We start from the raw sequence: 23,217 nt of genomic DNA on the forward strand, positions 1-23,217 counted from the left end.
CTGCCATGGCTGTGGCACTGAAGCAGCTACCACAGTGGCCAGGTGGGGGCTGTCAGAGAACAGCATCAAAGGAATAGTAAGGTGGCGCTCAGCAGCCTACCAGCATTACGTGAAGCTTTCAAAGGGAGGTGAAGCTTAGCAGATACAACCAAACCATCTATTCCCCCCACACATAAAAGAAAAAAAGGAGAAAAAGAATAGAAATGTGTTCAGCAAAGAGGAGAGGGGTCCACCAATCTATCCATTTGTTTTTGGTCTACGCGCGCTTTTGAAAGATCCAGAAAGAAGCACAATGTGGCGGTAGCAACATTTTGTAGGGCGAATAGTTGAGAGGCCATCAGGCATGGCCTGATCAACTTGAGATGCCTGAGTATTTTGCACAGACTGGGGTGCACCTAACAGACACAGGGCTGTAAGTATTGTGGTCTAACCAAAGGGCAACCATGGTGCTAGCCAATTGTCATAAGAGGGATCTCGGTCTTTCATGGGGGAGTTGACCAGGGACATACGCCCACATGCAGCATGGTGGTGAAAGAGGCAGCTAATCCAGTTTAAGGAGTTGTGAAAGGTCACCGTGGGGCTGCAGACCTGACACTTACCTTGGGATGCCTCACAAGAGTGTAAGGCAGTCAGAGAGGGGAAGGGAGCCACAACACAGCACTCGCAGCCCGGCCCTTTAGGTTCAGTGGAGCACACCAGATATTCCAAAGGAGCGAGTTAGGCCTAAAGGGAAGAGATGGTGCAAGTACCCCTCCCCTGGCACAAAGAGTGAAGCTCCAGCTCGACGACCCAATCATCAGCAATAAACGCCAGACTGACACAGGTGCTTAGTTGATTATTAATCATCATAAAGGTGTCTAGTCATTTGATTCATAACTTAGTTGACTGTTAGAGTGATTTCTGACTTGATTTATAATTTGTCAATAAGGTAAGCGTATTTATGGCCTAATGGACTTGCCAAAATGATTTATTACTTGATTTATGACCTGCTGCCAGTGCGGTATGCCTTCAGTTGGGCACTAAGATATGTTGGGAATGTGTTTGAACTTGAAATAAAACTATGGCCGGTAACTTCCATAAGTAACAGGTGTAAACTGTGCATTTATGAGCGGGAGTAGCCACATGCAAAGTTTATTGCAGAGGCCCACACTCAGAGCAGGCGTAAGGGGCCTCCAAAGTAAACCGTGCCAAGGCCCGACAACGGATTGCCCAGAGGGATGAAGGGACAAATGGTGGAAGGGAATGTGGGAAAGGCAAGGGTGCTACAAGGCAGCAAAGTGGCACACACTGCTGGCCTAGGGGAGGCTGAGCATTTCCTTAAATTGTGCCCACAGGGCATAATGCTCATATAAAGTGGGGCAAACACTGGGATCAGCTACTACTTCGGGCTGAGACAGCCCCGCTGGACTACAAAGACCCACACCCAACAAACAAAGAATCATTGCAGCATCAGGAGGCGAAAGAGGCAGCTAATTGAGCCTATGGAGTTGTGAAAGGCCACCGCGATGTGGCAGACCTGGCATCTACCTTGGGATGCTTTACGGCAGGATAAGGCGGTCAGAGAGGGGAAGGGGGCACAACATGGCACTCGCAGCCTGGCATGCCAGTCGGCGGAACACACCAGATAATCCACGGTACTGAGTTGGGTTTAAAGTAAAGAGATGGTGCAATACCTCTCCCCCAGCGCAAACAGTGAAGTTCCAGCTTGACAATCCAATCATCAGCAATAAACGCCAGACTGATACAGGCTCTGAGTTAACTATTAATCATCATAAAAGTGTCTAATCATTTGATTTATAACATAATGACCCATTGGAGTGATTTATGATTTGATTTATGGTCATGTGTCAATGTGGCAAATTGAATCATAGCCTAATGGACCTGCCAAAATGATTTATGACTTGATTTATGACCTGTTGTCAGTACAGTATGCCTTCAGTTGGGGAGTGAGAAATGTTGGGAATGTGTTTAAAATGTAAATAAAGCTGTAGCCGGTAACTTCCATAAATAACATGTGTTATCTGTGCATTTATGAGTGGAAGTAGCCGCTTGTAAAGTTTATGCCCTTGCAACAGAACAGTCAGCGAGGCTCAGCAACAGTACTTCGTTTTAATTGCTTTGCTAATAAAGTGCAATGTGTGAAAATGCACATGTCTCAAATATTACATATAAAAGTACTGTTGTGGGACTGTCCCAATCACATCCCAGGGGGGACCCTGGAAGGTGGGGGCCCTGAGCAGGTGCAGACTTTTCCCACGTATAGAAATGTGCCTGCTAGTATTAGTGCAATCCATACAACTGAAGGGGCCACTCAAGCATCTTCAGGCTCTTCTGTATCACCAAATGCCCCATGGTCGCAAAAAATGTAAGGAAACACTAGCTGACCCTCTGGACACTATGAGTAATACATCCCTAGTGGTAGGAAGCAATTAATTCAGAAGATATTGTTCTAATTATGTTCCTGGGCTACATTTAAGGGTCTTATATGCACTTGCCAGAGGAAACAATAAACATGTCTGACCTGAAAACTTAGGCAGCCCATTTCAAGGAACACATTCATGGCTTTAACTAGAATTTAAACATTCCAGCTAGTGGGGTTGTTATTGGTCTGTTGCAGAGTCTTAAAACTGCCTGTTTCGAGCAAATCTGGTGATGAGAGTGGAACTCTTGAGAGATGTAATGAGAAGGATGATTTTGTCTGGCATTGTTGCTGGAGAGCTGGAAAGATGCTGAGATCAACGCCCTCCTCAAAAAAGCCATGGCGGACCCAAAGGACCTCAAGAACTTCTGGCCTATCTCCCTGCTCCCCTTCCCGGCAAAAGTAATCGAGAAGGCTGTCAACAGACAAATAACCTGCTTCCTTGAGGAGAACTGTACCCTGGACCCTTCCCAATCCAGATTCCGCAGCAACCTCAGTACCGAAACTGCCCTCATCGCTGCCACTCACGACATCAGAGCCATACTAGACAACGGGTAAACTGCGGCCCTCATCCTCCTTAACCTCTCAGCCGTGTTCAACACCGTCCACCACACACCCTATACTCACGCCCCAGCAATGCAAGAATCCATGACTGAGCCCTGGACTGGGTCACCTCCTACCTCACTGGCAGAACCCAGAGAGTCAGCCTCCCCCTATTCTGCTCGGAGGCCACCAAAATCATCTGCAGCATACCCCAGGGTATGTCCCTCAGCCCAGCCCTCTTCAACATCTACATGGCCCCGCTCGCTAACATCGCCCGATTCCACATCCTCAGCATCATCTCATACGCCAACAACACACAGCTGATCCTCTCCTTCACCAAGGCCTCCACCAAGACCAACCTCCACAAAGGAATGAAGGCCATCGCCGAATTGATGAAGAGCAGCTGTCTCAAACTCAAATCTGACGAGAAGGAAGTCCTCCTCTTCGGCTCCACCCCCTCGGCATGGGATGACTCCTGGTGGCCTGCCACTCATGGAGCCGCTGCGACTCCCACTGACCATGCGGGCAAGCTAGGATTCATCTTGGACTCCTCATTATCCATGACCTAGCAAGTCAACGCCATCGCCTCCTCTTGTTTCAACACCCTCCGCATGCTCCGAAAGATCTACAAATGGATACCCACTGAAACCAGCAGAACAGTCACCCAAGCCCTCATAAGCAGCAAACTGGACTAACGGCAATGCCCTCTATGCAGGAACCACGGCCAAACTCTAGAAGAGGCTGCAATACATCCACAACGTCTCCGCACGCCTCATCCTGGACATCCCCCACCACTGCCACATTACAGACCGCCTGAGAAACCTGCACTGGCTCCTAATCAACAAGAGACTCACATTCAAACTCCTCCCCCATGCTCACAAAGCACGGCACAACACCCGACCAGAATACCTCAACAGACGGCTCTCCGCCAACCTCCCAACTGTCCCACACGTCCACAGAACTACAACCAGTGGTAGATCATTCTCGCATCTCGCCGTCAAAATGTGGAACACTCTTCCCACCCACCTGCGCCTTACCTTCAGGAAACTTCTCGAGACCTGGTTGGGCAAGCAGTAGCAGGATTCCCCCCCCCTCCTCCTCAGCGCCTTGCCCTTAAGGGTGAGTAGTGTGCTTTACAAATTCCTGATTGATTGTGTGACTGCATTGTGAATCTAAATTTGGGGTTGTGCCTTTGAAGTAGCTCCACATACGTAGACACTACTCTATAATTTGTTGGTGTGTGTTTATATTTATTTATATTTTTGGGAGCTTCACAGCTTACTGGTGTTTTGGTGAGTGTATGTTCTGTTTGAACTGGAGCATTCACACATGAATTTTTATGGTTACATTGGTGGCTATTCTGAGGCAACAATAATTGTTGAGGTGTGATTACATGCAACTGTTTTTATTTTATTTTCATACAGCACTGGCAATTGTGGTGTGAGTTTCATAAGTGATTTGAGTAATGAGTGATCTCAGCATAGTTAATACAACACACATTGGCAAAGGCAGCTGCTCTGTTTATAATGTGCTATCATAGAAACAGAGGCTTATCAAGTGATCTATCTCATGTTTACGTCAAGCTCTACGCCTATTTCAAAAACTACAGAAGATATTCATACTGCAATAAATTTCAATCATAGACACTGTTCTTCACAAATGTTACACTGATGCAGAATGTTTTGAGATATAATTATTTTAAAACTGAACTGTTTCTTTCTTTCCCTGCATGTCATGTTTGTGCATTTTTGTGTCTTAGTTAGAATTGTATCTTGTTCATGCTTCCATAGTATGCCTTATTTTATTTTAGCCACATTTCTAAGTGTTTTTACATTTTCTTTCAGATCAAATGTAATTACTTAAAAACTGAAGGTGACTGCGATGGACTCCAATGAGGCAGACAAGAAGCTGCAAAACAAGGAATACCTTGATGTGTTCTTCAGCAATATGTCCAGGCTCAGAGAAGATGAGCTCCTAGTTGATATGTCTGTGACAGTCGGGGGGACATTCTATGATATCCATGGCTTCATCCTGGCAGCAGTCAGTTCATACTTCTACTCAATTATGGAAGAGAAGAAACCACTATGCACAGTGGACTTAGAGGGAAAAATTAGTGCGAGAGGCTGGGAAGCCATTCTAGACTTTGCTTACTATGGAACTGTCCAACTCCACAAGACATCAACTGATGAGATCCTTCTGGCAGCCGAGTTTCTGCAAGTGCCACGCTTAGTAGCTGCCTGCAAGAGGTTTCAGAATCCTTCAACTGCGAAGACACAGCACATGACCACAGCAGAGGCTGATGAGAAATGTGAGACCTTGAGAGGCATACAGGACCTCTACCAGAAGGGAATTGGTTGTGATGTTCATCTTCAGGTGAACGGCATAATGTTTTGGGGTAGGTGAGTTTTTTCCCTTTGCAAACTCTGTCTATAAACCATAGCCATCTAGTGTCCAGCAAATGCATACAGGAGCGCATTCTGTAGCTCAGTCATTCAGATAGCTAAGGTTCAGATGGTAGTGTTTAATGGCCTGAAAAATGAAAAGTGACTTCCTCATAGACAAAGGTACTCTTGTGAAGCTTAATTAGAAGTGTCTTACATGCAGAATAAAGAAGGAATCATTTTTCTAAAAAAGCCTGGCCAATATATAGGAAACAGGTGGATGTGTTTCCCACAAGACACTGATGCTATGTGTGGGAAAAATTGGACGTTTCACAACCAGGTAAGTCCTCAGGAATTTGTCTACTAAAGACAATAAGCCCAATGTCCAAAGCAAATATGAAAGTGTCCTAAGGTCACAGCAGAACACACATGGGTGGATTCAGCTTCTACTGCAAACATTGCTAGTCAAAGAAAGTCACGATATGGGACATTCAATGTTCCCTTGGCATCTATGTAGGAGGCTGGCCTGGCTTATAGTGGGTACCTGATGGTACTTACACCTTGTGCCAGGTCCAGTTATCCCTTAATAGTAGATTAGTAGTGTTCTAGCAGCTTAGGCTGATAGAGGTAGCTATAGCAGAGCAGCTTAGGCTGAACTAGGAGACAGGCAAAGCTCCTACTATACCACTTATATCATATAGCACTATATCATAAGAATCACAATACTCAGAGTTACTACAAATAAAGGTACTTTATTTTAGTGACAATGTGTCAGAAATATCCCAGAGGATATACTCCCTTAGGAGGTAAGTAAAATACACAAAATATACACACAAACCAAAATCAGGTAAGTACACAGTTAGAAAAGTAGTGCAAACACTGTAGAATACAATAGGATGCAATAGGCCTAGAGGCAATCAATCAATCAATCAATCATTGAATTTGTAGAGCGCTCTACGTACCCGTGAGGGTTTCAAGGCGCTGGGGAGGGGCGGGTTGAGCTGATGTTACTGATCAAAGAGCCAGGTCTTGAGGAGTCTTCTGAAGGTGAGTAGGTCCTGGGTCTGTCGTAGGCTGGTAGGGAGCGTGTTCCAGGTTTTGGCGGTGAGGTATGAGTAGGATCTGCCGCCGGAGGTTTTTCGTTGGATGTGGGGGACGACGGCGAGGGTGAGGTTTGCGGAGCGGAGCTGACGGGTGGGGGTGTAGAAGCTGAGTCTGTTGTTCAGGTAGGTTGGTCCGGTGTAGTGGAGTGCTTTGTGAGCGTGGGTGAGAAGCTTGAAAGTGATCCTCTTGTCCACGGGGAGCCAGTGAAGGTTTCTCAGGTGGTGGTAGATGTGGTTGCTGTGGGGTACGTCGAGGATCAGCCTGGCGGAGGCGTTTTGGATGTGTTGGAGGCGTAGTAGGTCTTTTGCTTGGATGCCTGTGAGGAGTGCGTTGCCGTAGTCTAGCCTGCTGCTGGCGAGGGCCTATGTCACTGTTCTTCTTGTTTCTATCGGGATCCACTTGAAGATCCTACGGAGCATGCGGAGTGTGTTGTAGCAAGAAGAGGAGACTGCGTTGACCTGTTTAGACATGGTGAGGGAGGATTCGAGGACAAAGCCCAGGTGGCGTGCGTGGTTGGTTGGTGTCGGTGGGGTTCCTAGAGCGGTAGGCCACCAGGAGTCGTCCCAGGCAGAGGGGGTGGGTCCTAGGGTGAGGACCTCCGTCTTGTCCGAATTGAGTTTCAGATGACTGTTTTTCATCCATTCGGCAATGGATTCCATTCCCTCGTGGAGGTTGGATTTGGCTGTGCGCGGGTCTTTGGTGAGCGAGAGGATGAGCTGGGTGTCGTCGGCGTAGGTGAGAATGTTGAGGTTATGTTGTTGGGCTACTTGTGCGAGGGGGGCCATGTAGATGTTGAACAGCGTCGGGCTGAGGGATGAGCCTTGGGGGATGCCGCAGATGATGTTGGTGGCTTCGGAGCGCAAGGGGGGGAGGCGGACTCTCTGGGTTCTGCCGGAGAGGAATGAGATGATCCAGTCGAGGGCTTTGCCTTGGATTCCGATTTCATGGAGGCGAGTTTTCAGGGTGCGGTGGCAGACTGTGTCAAAGGCGGCAGATAGGTCCAGGAGGATGAGGGCTGTTGTTTCGCCGTTGTCCATTTGACGTCTGATGTCGTCTGTGGCGGCGAAAAGGGCGGTCTCAGTGCTGTGGTTTTGTCTGAAGCCGGATTGGGAGGGAGCCAGGATGTTGTTGTCTTCGAGGTGGCTGGTTAGTTGTGTGTTGACTATTTTTTTCAATCACCTTCGCTGGAAAGGGGAGTAGGGAGATCGGTCGGAAGTTCTTGAGGTCGTTGGGGTCTGCGTTGGGCTTCTTGAGGAGGGTGCGTATTTCAGCGTGCTTCCAACTTTCCGGGAAAGTCGCTGTTTCGAAGGAGATGTTGATGACCTTCCGTAGTTGGGGGGCGATGGTCGAGTCGGCTGGAGTTCATGATCTTGCGTGTCTCTGTGTCGTTGACGCTGGCCCAGGAGGTCAGGTTGTTTGCACAGGTGGAGCTTTCGGGGGTGGGGTCTGGCGTGGGAGTGGCGTTGAAACTGTCGTGGATGTCGGTGATCTTTCGGAGGAAGAAGGTTGACAGTGCGTTGCAGAGTTCTTGGGATGGAGGGATGTTGTTGACATTGGCGCTGGGGTTGGAGAGTTTTTTTACGATGCTGAAGAGCTCTTTGCTGTCATGTGCGTTGTTGTCTATGTGCTCTTTGAAGTGGGATCGTTTGGCTTGTCTGATAAGTTGGTGGTGTCTGCGGGTGGCGTTTGAGGAGCCATTCCTTTTTAAGTTTTCGACAGCCGCGCTTGGAGTTTAGGAGCTCGTCTGTGAACCAGGTGGCATTTCTTCTGGCTTGGTTGTTAGTGGGTTTCTTGAGAGGCGCGAGGATGTTGGCGCAGTTGTTGATCCACAGAGTGAGGTTGTGGGCGGCGGTGTCTGTGTCGGTGGGGTCGAACAGTGGGTTCTGGGCGAGGGTGCTGGTAAGCTGGTCTTCCGTAACTTTGCTCCAGCATCGGCGAGGTGTTTGTTGGGTACGATGGTGCTCGGTTTGTTTCTTGTAGGTGAAGTGTATGCAGTGGTAGTCGGTCCAGTGGAGTACGGTGGTGTGGTTGAAGATGACATGGGAACTTGAGGAGAAGATGGGATCAAGCGTGTGGCCGGCGATGTGGGTTGGTGTGTTTACGAGTTGTCTGAGGCCGTGGTTTGTGAGGTTGTCGATCAGAGTGGTGGAGTTGGTGGTGTTGTTCTCCAGGTGGAAATGTAGGTCCCCGAGGAGGATGTAATCTGTTGAGGTGAGTGCATGGGTGTTGGTGGGATCGGCGATGGATTCGCTGAAGGGTGCTCGTGGTCTGTAGATGAGCGTTCCCCTGAGAGTGGTGTTGGGGTCTGTGTGGATGCGGAAGTGTAGGTGTTCGGTCTTGAGGGCGTTGTCGGTGTGGGCGTAGACCTTGAGAGCGGACAAGGGGACGGGGGAGAACACAAGGGGCAAAAAGTGGCAAAAAGCAGCAAAGAGCCGAAGGAAACTGCAAAAGTGAACGGCACAGAAATTCAGGGGCACAAAGCATGAGTCACAAATAAACGAAAGGCACAATAATACAAGGCACAGAACGTGAGTCACAAATGAACGAGAGGCACAATAATTCACGGCACAGAACGCGAGTCACAAATAAGCGAAAGGCACAATTATTCAAGGCACAAAACGTGAGTCACAGATAAACAAAGGCACAAAATTCAAGGCACAGAATGCGAGTCACAAACACTTAGGACGGCACAAGTCTAGTGAAGCTTACCAGAGCCCACTAGGCACAGGTGGATGCCTGCAGGTGGAGGAGGGCCTCGAACGCGTGACTGGCAGCGCGTGCAGGGTCAAGGGCAGGGGGACAGCTTGGTGGTGCTGCGAGCGTGGGGGAGCGGTCTCCTGACCAAAATCAGGTCAGAGGCAACACAAACCATATATTAAGAAAGTGGAATGCAAACCACTTAGGGACCCCAGGCCTAGTGTAGTGTATAGAGGGTCACTGGGAGTGTAAGAAAACACTAAGGATGTCCAAGATACCCCACCCCAAGACCCTGAAAAGTAGGACTAAAGCGACCCTACAGAAACACACTAAAGTCGTGATAGGAAATTCTGCAAAGACAACAACTGACTGCAAAGCACTGAAGATGGATTCCTGGACCTGTGGACCTGTTAAGGAAGGGGACCAAGTCCAAGAGTCACAAAAGTATTCGGGGGTCAGGAGCCCACTAAACCCCAGATGAAGGTGCAAAATGGCTGACTCAAGGTCGAAGAAGCTGAAGATTCTGCAAACAACGGAAGATGCCAGGAACTTCTCCTTTGCACAGAAGATGTCCCACGGCGTGCTGGAGGACGCAGATTTGTTTCCATGCAAAAAGACCGCAAACAAGCCTTGCTAGCTGCAAAGGTTGAACAAAATGGGTGCTGCCCGGGCCCAGGGAGGACCAGGAGGTCGCCCCTTGAAGGAGGAGACAGAGGGGGCGCCCAGCAGTACAGAGAACCCACTCAGAAGCAGGCAGCACCCGCAGAAGCACTTGAACAGGCATTGAAGAAATCTGAGCACCGCGGTTGTCTCAACACTACAAAGGAGGGTCCCACGAAGCCAGTGGCCAACTCAGCGAATTGATTAATGCAGGACATAATGTTGGGGACCTGGGCTATGCTGTGCATGAAGGATTCCTTGCAAAAGTGTAAAGAAGCCCTAGCAGCTGCAGTTCACGCAGTATACAGGATTACTGTCTTGCATGGGGAGGCAAGGACTTACCTCCACCAAATTTGGACAGATGGACCTCTGGACTATCGGAGTCACTGGGATCCAGCTCCAGTGTTCTGGGGACCACGCTCGTCAAGATGAGAGGGGACCCAGAGGACCGGTGATGCAGAAGTTTGGTGCCTGCGTTAGCAGGGGGAAGATTCTTTCGACCCACAAGAGATTTCTTCTTGGCTTCCAGTGCAGGGTGAAGGCAGACAGCCCCCAGAGCATGCACCACCAGGAAACAGTGAGAAAGCCGGCATGATTCGGTGCTACAATGTCGCTGGTAGTCTTCTTGCTACTTTGTTGCGTTTTTGCAGGCGTCCTGGAGCAGTCAGCAGTCGATCCTTGGCAGAAGTCGAAGAGAAAGGTGCAGAGGAACTATGGTGAGCTCTTGCATTCTTTATCACAAGAGAAACCCTCAGGAGAGACCCTAAATAGCCCTCAGAGGAGGATTGGCCACCTAACCAGGTAAGCACCTATCAGGAGAGGTCTCTGACGTCACCTGCTGGCACTGGCCACTCAGAGGCCCCCATTGTGCACTGACACTTCTACATTCAAGATGGCAGAGGTTTGGGACACACTGGAGGAGCTCAGGACACCACCCCTGGGGTGGTGATGGACAGGGGAGTGGTCACTCCACTTTCCTCTGTCCAGTTTCGCGCCAGAGCAGGGGCTGGGGAATCCCTGAACCGGTGTAGATGGCTTATGCAAGGAGGGCACCATCTGTGCCCTTCAAAGCATTTCCAGAGGCTGGGGGAGGCTACTCCTCCCCAGCCCTTAACACCTATTTCCAAAGGGAGAGGGTGTAACACCCTCTCTCAGAGGAAATCCTTTGTTCTGCCTTCCTGGGACCGGGCTGCCCAGACCCCAGGAGGGCAGAAGCCTGTCTGTGGGTTGGCAGCAGCGATAGCTGCAGTGAAAACCCCAGAGAGCTAGTTTGGCAGTACCCGGGGTCTGTGCTGGAGCCCCGGGGATGCATGGGATTGTCACCCCAATACCAGATTTTGCATGATGGGACAATTCCATAATCTTAGACATGGCCATATTCGGAGTAACCATTGTGAAGCTACAGATAGGTATTAACCTATATGTAGTGCATGCGTGTAATGGTGTCCCTGCATTCACAACGTCTGGGGAAATTGTCCTGAACAATGTGGGGGCACCTTGGCTAGTGCCAGGGTGCCCTCACACTTAGTAACTTTGCACCTAACCTTCACCAAGTGAGGGTTAGACATATAGATGACTTATAAGTTACTTAAGTGCAGTGTGAAATGGCTGTGAAATAATGTGGACATTATTTCACTCAGGCTGCAGTGGCAGTCCTGTGTAAGAATTGTCTGAGCTTCCTATTGGTGGCAAAAGAAATGATGCAGCCCATAGGGATCTCCTGAAACCCCAATACCCTGGGTACCTAGGTACCATATACTAGGGAATTATAAGGGTGTTCCAGTGTGCCAATCAGAATTGGTAAAAATGGTCACTAGCCTGCAATGACAATTTTAAAGAGAGAGAGAGCGTAAGCACTGAGGTGCTGGTTAGCAGAGCCTCAGTGACACCGTTAGGCACCACACAGGGAACACATTCAGGCCACAAACTATGAGCACTGGGGTGCTGGCTAGCAGGGTCCCAGTGAGACATATAAAACACACTGACAAATAGGGTTTCTACTATAAGCACTGGGGTCCTGGCTAGCAGGATCCCAATGAGACAGTAAAAACACCCTGACATATACTCACAAACTGGCTAAAAGTGGGGGTAACAAGGCTAGAAAGAGGATACCTTCCTACACAATCCCCCCCCCCCAAACGAAGGACAATAAGGCTAACCTTGGCCATTGGAGTCTTTATTGTCTAAGTGGTGATAAGTAGAGAGTAGCTCTGCAATAGATTAGTTACTTCCTTTATCATCCACTGTATGGTTACTTCCCTGTGGGGATGTAAACCACCCTGTTTGGAGTTTTTTAGTTAGCCAACAATGTGAATTTATATTCTCAGAGTTCCTATTAGTATGTTTTAGTTTAGAGCAGTGGAAATTGTCCACTGGGCCTATTTCAAGTGATGAGAATGCCAGACAGGGATGCTGTCTCAATAAAGCCATTGCTGGGCAAAACGTTTGTCCATATGGCTATAAAAGGTAACAGGGTTGCTGTTTCTCTTGAGTTGGAGCAGGGCAGGGCTGCTGTCCTATAAGCTCCACACTAGGGCAGGGCTGCTGTCCTAAGTGTTGTGAGGCAGTGCAGGGCTGCTGCACTAAAGTTTCTCTGGGAGGGTTGGAGGGATGCTCCATGTTAACTAAAATATTGCAATTTTTCTCACCAGTATTAGTTATCCCACAGAAAGGTACTTCTACCTCAGGGAGTACAGCTGTGGTAGCTGATGGTTCCCTTGGTACAGGTTCCACCCCAGGAGAGGTTTCTCCTTCCACAGGAATTGTATCCCTAATGGCAGGGTGGGTAGGGGATACTTTGATGCCTTTTTTACCTGTTGTTGGAGAAGGATCCTGAGATTTCAGGCCTTTTCCTCTCCTTTGCTTTTTCATTTCAGCTGAAATGAGAGGAAGCAATTCCTCAGGGATACCCAGCATGGATGCATGGCTATTAAACTCTACCCCAGCCCAACCTGAGGTCTCTAGGTCATTACCTAAGAGACAGTCAACAGGTAAGCTAGGTGATACTACCACCTGCTTAGGGCCAGTTACTCCACCCTAACTAAGCAGAACTATAGCTAAGGGGAGGAACTGAGTGGAGTTATGGACATCAATAATCTTGTACTGTTGTCCAATGATGTGTTGTGCAGGAGCCACTAGGTTTTCAGTCACCAAAGTGATATGGCACCTGTGTCCCTGTAGGCCTGAGCCTCGACACCATTTATTGAAACTGACTGTCTGTACTTATCCATTGTAAGGGGACAAGCAGCCAGTGTGGCAAGGTCAATGCCACCAGGTGTGACAGAAACTGTCTTGGGACTGACTACCCCAGTTTCTATGATGGACCCAAAAGTAAACCCAACTACACCCTTATTTTGACTGTTGGCAGCAGTCCCACCACTATTACCACTACTGCTAGCGGCACTAGAATTTAATGTATTAGTGGTGGTAGGCTCAGGGGTTAACCCGGGCAGGACTTATCCCCTGGCATATGGCCTTTATTTTTACACACATAGCACCAAGGCTTTTTAGTGTGTGTGGGTTGTGCAGAAGAGGAAGAAGATGATTTATCCCCACCACCTGAAGAGTGTTTAGGATGTGAAGAAGGATATTTGTTTTTACCTTTAGCCCCATGCTTATCCTGAGATTTCTCACCATCTTTCTTCTTGCCACCCTTGTCACCACCTGTATGAACTTTTCTGTTCACTTGTGTTCTGACCCATTTGTCTGCCTTCTTTCCCAATTCTTGGGGAGAGGTCAGATTTGAGTCTACCAAGTACTGGTTCAACAAATCAGACACACAATTGTTCAAAATATGCTCTCTCAGGATTAGATTATACAGGTTTTCATAGTCAGTCACCTTACTGCCATGTAACCAACCCTCCAAGGCCTTCACTGAACAGTCTACAAAGTCTGTCCAGTCTTGAGAGGACTCTTTTCTGGTATCTCTGACCTTTATCCTGTATTGTTCAGTAGTTAAGCCAAATCCATCCAAGAGTACATCATTCAAAGCTTTGTAATTATTAGCATCACTTTCTCTGACAGTAAGGAGCCTATCCCTACCCTTACCAGTGAAAGATAGCCACAAGATAGCAGACCACTACCTTTGAGGGACCAACTGTACCACACAAGCCCTCTCAAGTGCAGCAAACCACTTGTTAATGTCATCCCCCTCCTTGTAAGGGGGGACTATCTTATGCAGGTTTCTAGAATCTTATTCTCTTACAGGATTGCTATCAAAAACACTGCTGCTGCCACCATGGGTAACTAACCGCAAACTCTGCCTTTCCCTCTCTACATCGAGAGATTCCCTGTCAAAGGCCAGCTGCTGCTGTCTTAGCTTCAGCCTGGCCTCTTCCAACCTCAGATTTCTGAATTCCCTTTCCATAGTGTTATCCTCAGGGTGGGAGGATTGAACATTCTGAGACACAGAAGAAATATGGGAATTGGCAGAAGTGGACCTGTCTCTAACTGGCTGGACTCTAGTAACCTGGCCTTTTGGAGTGAAAGGTGCCCTACTAGTGTGTGACCCTCTCTCACTACCAGTGTCACTAGGAGGCCTGTTAGCTGGCAGGTCTTTGGATGAACCCTCCCCAGCATCCTCAGGGGCCTCCTCTGAGTCTTGCTGGGTACCCTCCTCCTCTACCTCCTGATCCTGAGATGGGCCAGACTCGTTCTTATCACTTTCTAGGAGAAGGCTAAGGAGAAGATCTTTGATAGGGTTCTTACCAATGCTTAAACCTCTTTCTATGCATAGACCCCTCAAACTTTTAAAGTTTAAACTACCATAGGTTGCCTGGACAACTATGGGAGTAAGTTCTACTGCAGACATAATTGTTAGAAAGGGTTTAGGACAGAGAGAAAAAAGTTTAGAAACTTTTAAAGAAAAGAGAAAAATGTTTTCTAACTTTTCAAAACATTTGAAAACTTTTCTGAAACTTTTTAGAAAGTTTTTAGAAAGAAAGTTAAACTGTTTAAGTTAACTGTGTATATTCTGAAGTATTTGGTATGTTTTTCTTATGAAAAGCACCAATGACAAAGTGGTAAAGCAGTTACAAGTTCTTTCCCACCGCTGCACCGCAAATGTAGGAGGCTGGCATGGCTTATAGTGGGTACCTGATGGTACTTACACCTTGTGCCAGTTCCAGTTATCCCTTAATAGTAGATTAGTAGTGTTCTAGCAGCTTAGGCTGATAGAGGTAGCTATAGCAGAGCAGCTTAGGCTGAACTAGGAGACATGCAAAGCTCCTAATATACCAGTTATATCATATAGCACTATATCATAAGAATCACAATACTCAGAGTTACTAAAAATAAAGGTACTTAGTGACAATGTGTCAGAAATATCTCAGAGGATATACTCCCTTAGGTGGTAGGTAAAATACACAAAATATACACACAAACAAAAATCAGGTAAGAAAACAGTTAGAAAAGTAGTGCAAACACCGTAGAATACAATAGGATGCAATGGGCCTAGGGGCAACATAAACCATATACTAAGAAAGTGGAATGCAAACCACCTTTAGGGACCCCAGGCCTAGTGTAGTGTGTAGAGGGTCACTGGGAGTGTAAGAAAACACTAAGGGTGTCCAAGATACCCCACCCCAAGATCCTGAAAAGTAGGAGTAAAGTGACCCTACTTCCCCAGAAGCACACTAAAGTTGTGAAAGGAAATTCTGCAAAGACAACAACTGACTGCAAAGCACTGAAGACGGATTCCTGGACCTGAGGACCTATATAGGAAGGGGACCAAGTCCAAGAGTCACAAAAGAGTCCGGGGGGGCAGGAGCCCACTAAACCCCAAATGAAGGTGCAAAATTGCTGCCTCTGGGTGGAAGATGCCAGGAACTTCTGCTTTGCACAGAAGATGTCCCACGGTGTTCTGGAGGATGCAGAGATATTTCCACACAGAAAGACCGCAAACAAGCCTTGCTAGCTGCAAAGGTTGTGGTTGAAGAAAATGGGTGTTGCCCAGGCCCAGGAAATCTGAGCATGGCGGTCGTCTCAACACTACAAAGAAGGGTCCCAGAAAGCTGGTGGTCAACTCAGCAAGTTGAGCAATGCAGGGTGGAGTGCTGGGGACCTGGGCTATGAAGGATTCCTTGCAAAAGTGTACAGAAGCCCTAGTAGCTGCAGTTCACGCAGTATACAGGATTACTGTCTGGCATGGGGAAGCAAGGACTTGCCTCCACCAAATTTGGACAGAAGGACCTCTGGACTGTCGAGGTCACTTGGATCCAGACCCTGTGTTCCAGGGACCACGCTTGTCAAGATGAGAGGGGACCCAGAGGACTGGTAATGCAGAAGTTTGGTGCCTGCATTACCAGGGGGAAGATTCCGTCGACCCACGGGAGATTTCTTTTTGGCTTCTAGTGCAGGGTGAAGGCAGACAGCCCCCAGAGCATGCACCACCAGGAAGCAGTCGAGAAAGCCGGCAGGATTAGGCACTACAATGCTGCTGGTAGTTGTTTTGCTACTTCGTGTCCTGGAGCAGTCAACGGTCGATCCTTGGCAGAAGTCGAAGAGAGAGATGCAGAGGAACTCTGGTGAGCTCTCGCATTTGTTATCTGAAGAGAAACCCACAGGAGAGACCCTAAATAGCCCTCAGAGGAGGATTGGCCACCTAACCAGGTAAGCACCTTTCAGGAGGGGTCCCTGATGTCACCTGCTGGCACTGGCCACTCAGAGGCCTCTATTGTGCACTCACACTTCTACATTCAAGATGGCAGAGATCTGGGACACACTGGAGGAGCTCTGGGCACCACCCCCGGGGTGGTGATGGACAGGGGAGTGGTCACTCCCCTTTCCTTTGTTCAGTTTCCCGCCAGAGCAGGGGCTGGGGGATCCCTGAACTGGTGTAGACTGGCTTATGCAAGGATGGCACCATTTGTGCCCTTCAAAGCATTTCCAGAGGCTGGGGGAGGCTACTCCTCCCCAGCCCTTAACACCTATTTCCAAAGGGAGAGGGTGCAACACCCTCTCTCAGGGGAAGTCCTTTGTGCTGCCTTCCTGGGACTGGGCTACCCAGATCCCGGGAGTGCAGAAGCCTGTTTGTGGGTTGGCAGCAGCGATAGCTGCAGTGAAAACCCCAGAGAGCTAGTTAGGCAGATGCCAGATTGGCGAGATTGCGTTCTTAAAATTGGAAACAGCTTGGTAAAAAATCACTTAACATGCACTACAAAATACCTCAATAGACATAAAGGTATTTGCCAGTTGCTTGTGCATGAACCTCCAATCATCGCAACAGAGTGGATTACAATTGGAATTTTGAAATTGTGACCACCATTTTCATACAAAGAAAGGTTATTGGGCATAATCCTCTATTTACGACATGGTCAGCTATAAGACTTTGAGAAACTAGATGTTGACCAGAGTTGAACTAAGATGGAAATGTAAATTTAAGTTCATGTGTTGGATATTATGTTTGTAATGTTTTGTGTTGTAAAACAATTGCTGTACTATGTTGATATTCACCAATATTCACCTTGCATATAATTAATTACAATAAATTTTGGATAATAATTGGTCCATAAAGAGAGTATTGATCACTGTGTTTAAAAATATTGATGCAATTGGTCCCTACCTTCAGACCACTGGTCTTGTGATATAAAACAGTACTACAGCTGATAAACAATACTTTTCCTGATACATATTGCTGACACTGAGTAAAAGGGCCTTGACATCAGACTTCTGGGGCACAAGAATTCTCGAAGGATCCTGGACCCAGGAAGGCCAAACACCCATCTAAGAGTGTATTTGATGTAGGATTTAGGATGTCAAAAGCATAATCTAATGCTAGGTAGTTCAGAATATTTCCCTTCATAAATTCTGTCTCTGGTTTAGCCCTTATTGAACGCTGTAATAGAATGGGTTTAATTGACAACAGATCTTCATGGTGGGTTTTCCCCACTTCCTTATGAATAATAGAGGATGATCTTGAAGAATGAGTACTCAAAAGATGCCTTGAAAAGGGATTTTCCTAAAACTCTGTAGGGCTACTAGGAGAATAACACCACACATGCCCGCCATACGCTGCAGCTGATAGTGCTTTCACTTTACATATGGAAATAATTTCCCTTATGGGGCGGCATCCAAATTTACAAGAAAACCAAAACACACCCTCACACACTCTTTTTATTTTAGACTGGGCATTCTGTATATTTTGAGACCATAAACCATTGCTAGAAAAAAGAATGCCCAGATAACAAAAGGAATTGACCATTGATATAGGTGTACAGTTGATAAAATAGGCCTGTCCTTCTGTTTGGTTTTCCTACAAGACATTGTGAAGGTCTTGTATTTATTGACCTTTAGTTTCCTGGACTCCAAGAATCTAGCAAAGGTATCCATTTTTCTCTGTAGGCCCATGGTGGTCCAACACATTAGGACCGCATTGTTAGCTTACAAGCGAACATGACTGGGCAGCCAGCAACAATTGGTACATTGACCTGCAAGGACTGAAGGGCATCCTCAATGCCATTAATAATAAAAAATGAAAAAAAAAACATGAGTCCAGCGCACTACCCTGTTTAATGCCTGCCTAATCAAAAAAGATGGAGAACATTCCCCATTAGGCCATATCATACCTTGGCTGAAAGATTCTTGTACAGGCAGGAGAAGAGACAAACAATATATTCAGCGGCCCCATATGAAAGCATGGTATGCCACAGGATCAAATGATCCACCAAAACAAAAGCACTACTGAGGTCAGCAAAGCACAGGTGAAGGGATCCTGACTTAGCCTTAGTATATTTTCTAATAAGATTTAGACATTGTTCCACTGTCCCCACCCCCTTCCTGAATCCACCTGGAAGTTTCACAGATTAACCCATAAGAGAGATGGTGCATTAACACTTTGGGTCACAGCTGTCCCCCTTCTTGAAAATTGGAACAATATTGGAATTAGCCCATATAGAGTACTGTGCCCTTTGCCACCACATTAAAGACTTGAGACAGATTTGGTCCCCATAGCTCACTAATGTCTTCAAAAGCATCAACCAGAACCTTGACGGACCTGGGAGATTTACGCCTGGCGCAGCCTTTTCAAGGCTCCAAAAACTGCATCCAGGGTAAAATCAAGGTGCCTTATACTCTTTGCAAAAAATACTGTTGCCTGTCTCCTCTAAGACTGGGTGGTTATGCATTAATTTATTATTAATAGAAAGGTCAAAGATCCTTCGGAAAACCATGTGATGTTAGTTCAGGGGCAGAGTCATTTTTCAAAAACAGTGCATTTACCATATTCCAGAACAGAGTATTGTGATTAGACTCAGCTCCCTGGACCAAGTTTGACCAAGTCTCTTCCCTGAACTCATTTTTCCTAGAAGCTATCACCTCATTGTATTGCTTCCTTAGGGACTTGATGACAGAATGGCCTCTTGGGACACAATGTAAATCAGCCCTCAACTTCTTAGAAGCCTGCGTACACAAGTGGCCAAACCAGACATGTCTCTTAGGGGTCCCCATCCTAGCCGGGGGAGTCAAAAGGATGTTAAATGCCCTTGTAATTGAATCAAAAGCTTGGACCAGACCATCATTATGCACCTCAGGGCTTATGCAAACCTCAAACTCTGTTACTTTCATGGCTAAGAGCCTCTGCAGTACACACATAGGGTTGACGCATGATCACCTAATATGAAAGCTATTCGGCCTAACAAGAACTATATTTTCTACACGGTTAGGGACTGAGGGGAAATGGGCGTAAAAGGTCATATATAGAACAATTGGGTTATGATCACTTAGGGCCTTATAATGACCCTGGCGGCCAGCGGAACACTGGCGGTAACACCGCCAACAGGCTGGTGGTGTTCCACAAGTGTATTATGATCGTGGTGCATTAGCCACGGCCAGCCCGTCGGCCCCTCCACTTTACTGCCAGGCTTCAGCGCTGCCCTGGGGATTATGAGTCCCCAACCGCCAGCCTTTCCATGGCGGTAAACACTGCCATGGAAAGGCTGGCAGTAAGGGGAACTCGGGGTGCCCCCATGCAAAGCCCCATTGAGCATTTCACTGCACGGCTGCAATGTTGATGTGACTTTTCCGCTGGGCCAGCAGACGGAAACGCTGTTTCCGTCTGCTGGCCCAGCAGAAATATCAAAATAGGGAGCCAACAATACCGCCAGCACTTGCAAGACCGCCGAAGTTGTAATGAGGGCCTTAGTGTAGTTTGTTTTACCCCAATATTGGAAACTAGATGATTAGCAGTAGAGCTAATTGAGAAGTGGTTAATTGTAGTACGTGCACCTCTACCAGCAAATGTATGGCTTTGAAAACTGTATGAGGTGTTACAGTTTTTCAACAACAGAAGATTGTATTTGAACATCAAAGTGCTTAAAGCCTTTGCATGAACACTATGAAGGATGTGTGGAGCGCTGTCTTCTGCCTAGTTGGTAATGCCACACACCAGTCTCACCAGAAGTGTATATCTTTGGATATTGATATCACTGGCCCCTACAGTTGGACAAGTAAGATCGTATAGCAGCAGAATTGCATCTAAGTCCACTTCAAATGCAACAACAACATCACAGAGAGTGGAATCAAACACATTAATATAGAAATGAATTAACAGAATGTCAGTCCTTCCTTAAAGGTCAGTAGCACAAATTGAGAATAAGGAGAAACTGTAGCAGATCTTCTAATAGTGACAGGCAGCAAGTTTGAAATCAAAATCTGTACACTAACTTTAGCACAGCACGGTGACGGTATTACTGCAGTGAATAGGGAGGAAAAAGCATGAACATGCAAGGGGCCCACCCTCTAGTTTTCCTGAATACAAATTGTTTGTATAGTAGAAGTGATGTAAAGCTGTTATCATATTCCGAACCCCAGAGATAAACCATGGGAGCACAGGACCCTTTGTAGCCAGCTTGAGCTTGGGGGAGGGCTAGGACCGGCAATCTGGGAGGCCTTGCCAATGTCCCATTACCAGGCAAGGAAGAAATACAAGAAACAAATGCATTACAATCAGCAGCAAATACGTTTATATGGCAAGGAGATAGAGTGGTAAGGGCTATAAGGTCATTTTAGCAGATGGAAAAGAAATATCTACTCTGGGAGTCAGTCTACCATCTGCAAACCATTCAAAGCATTAAACCTATTTCAGAGTGTGAGGGAAAAGGAATAGTTGCCTAGATTAGGAGGGTCAAAGGGTTGACAATCAGAATCAGCAGGTGCTTGAGATAACCGTCAATAGAATAAACCCAAAGGATAAAGCAAAATATTACCATAATTAAAAGATTCGGTGAGGATTTATGCAAATTCTCCCCTGCAAACCTGGGGTGCCTTAAATTGATGATGATACAGTCCCCCTTAAAAGGTTTTCTAGATGGACGAATCCAGCCCACCCTGCATGTCATCAGAATTTGATCAGCTTCAGTGATCAGGAAAATAGACTTAGACTGCAACCAATGCAGTACTTTATCCCTTAGCTAGTCTGGTGATTCCGGGGCAAATGTGGAACATTAACCACTATTACTACATACAGAACAACAAGCCATATTAGGACTAGAGTTCGGTGGTAAACTCCACTCTGCCAGTGGAGTTCGCAGAGTTTTGCCACTCTGCGTTACACTAGGAGCGCAGAGTTCAGCAAAAACTCCACCAACAGCCAATAGTTTACTGGCATCCACACCAGTTCAGTCATATTTTTGCTATTGCCAAAATGAGGAACTTCTACGGGCTTTTTTGGTAGGACCTCCGCATGTTTAGATCTGTGGTTTTCAGTGGGGATTGTGCTCGTATTAGCTTTCAGAACTGGAGTACAGCAGTGGATGGTGGAAATTCAGGCTGGGGGAGAGCAGAGGACTGGGCGGTGTAACTGTGCACTGCTGGTGAGACTTCCATGAAAGCTACTGCGACCAGCTGGGGGAAGCCATCCGTTAAAGCCTGTTGAAGCAGATTTAGAGAGGGCGGGTGAGGAGGGAAGTTTCACATGATTGGCTGCCCTACGCCCATCAAGGAACGATGCATGAATCCGATGCACTGGCATGCATGACACAGAAGCACCTTTACGTTTCGGGCGTGTGGCATTTTTATGCTATTTTCTTGTGCCTCTACCATGTATTCCTTTTTCTTGTATAATGATTGTTTTGCTTCATTTGTAGTGCATTCAGCACATTCGATATACAATTTCACTTTGCTACTGCAATGAAAATGTATACATTGAGCCAGCGCAATTTAGCTCATTTTCCAAAAATGAAAGGTATTCTTTACTCATATATGTACTGAATGCAAGAGAACCCCAGGTGACATATTTCAATTTGACAAAGATCACACTGAGTATAGTATGTGCTTTACTGTCCTGTATTGAGGCCCAATAATAACTGTATCAAGTGACCTAGGAGGGCAATCAGTCCCCGTACCCCACCAAACACCTAGACAACTCTCCCATGTGACACTGTTCAATCTCACAAAAAGATGTCTCGCCAATCAATACACAAATGCACACACCTACTCACCATAAGTGCACAATGGCAAATGCTAACACACGCACATCTCACACACACTCCAACATACGTAGTATGCATAAACTAATGTACACGTGTACTAATGTAAATTATTTACAAACGCATTCATATTAGGAACACATGTTGAGAGAGAACTATAACCACACACAAAGCAATAAGTGTATACAGAGACATGTTTACATATATAGTTAGGTTGATCTGTATTCAGGGGCTTATTTACTAAATTTTGATGCAGGGCAGCGTAGCAAGTCACTTTCCTGTGCTAGTCTGTGTCAAAAGAAGAGGTCAGGACTGCACAGTATCTATGAGATACAACACATTCCTGTCCTCTTCCACTGCACTGGTGCACAATTGGATGCCTTGCTCCAATGCAGGCATTGTAGGAAGGATTGTTTTGTGTAGGAATTACACCGTCAGTAGAGGTGTTTTCCTCCTTGTAAATCTGCTGCATAATGCAGTACACACAGAGGATAAAATGAAGAGAAATAAAGGAGGCGTAAGCTTTTAATGCATTCCCGGATATACAAAACCTTGTAAATCTGGGAATGGGTCAAAATTCATGGGTGTTGCTTGGGAATACCCGTCTCAATGCCCATGGAATGCCTCTTTGATGCAGAGTAAGGCCTTACTCCATATCTACAAGACCATGAAAAGCCAAGCAAATGGCTTTGTGTGGCCTAGTAGGTATGGGTCTGCAGCCTTTGCCGCCATGAATTACAAAAACTGGTGCACTGGCAGTGCAAGCTGCTTGTAAATATGCCCCACAGTATTTTTACTTTAATTATGACTGTAAGTGGATGTTGTATATCTTTTCTTCACATGTATTGCTTTGATGTGCCTTGAAACTGGGTTTTTCCAACACTGTTTTCTCAAAAAAAAAAAAAATATTATATATTAGCATTGATGCCTAAGGGAAGCACAAGTCACATACCAACCCATTGGCGGTGCACCAAGCCTTGCTTCTCTCTTC

At 46.7% G+C, this 23,217-nt stretch overlaps 1 protein-coding gene across 2 annotated transcripts in view; it reads left to right on the forward strand.

The window, feature by feature from the left end:
- Positions 1-23,217, forward strand: part of KLHL33 (kelch like family member 33) — a 141,444-nt gene that overhangs the window by 51,643 nt on the left and 66,584 nt on the right. For both annotated transcript variants that reach the window (XM_069239100.1, XM_069239101.1), the window contains exon 2: positions 4,807-5,357. In XM_069239100.1, the coding sequence (XP_069095201.1) occupies positions 4,844-5,357 (514 nt within the window). In that variant the 5' untranslated portion in view covers positions 4,807-4,843. The remainder of the gene's footprint in view (positions 1-4,806; positions 5,358-23,217) is intronic.

This window comes from Pleurodeles waltl, chromosome 6 (assembly GCF_031143425.1).
Source record: "Pleurodeles waltl isolate 20211129_DDA chromosome 6, aPleWal1.hap1.20221129, whole genome shotgun sequence".
NCBI lineage: Eukaryota > Metazoa > Chordata > Amphibia > Caudata > Salamandridae > Pleurodeles > Pleurodeles waltl.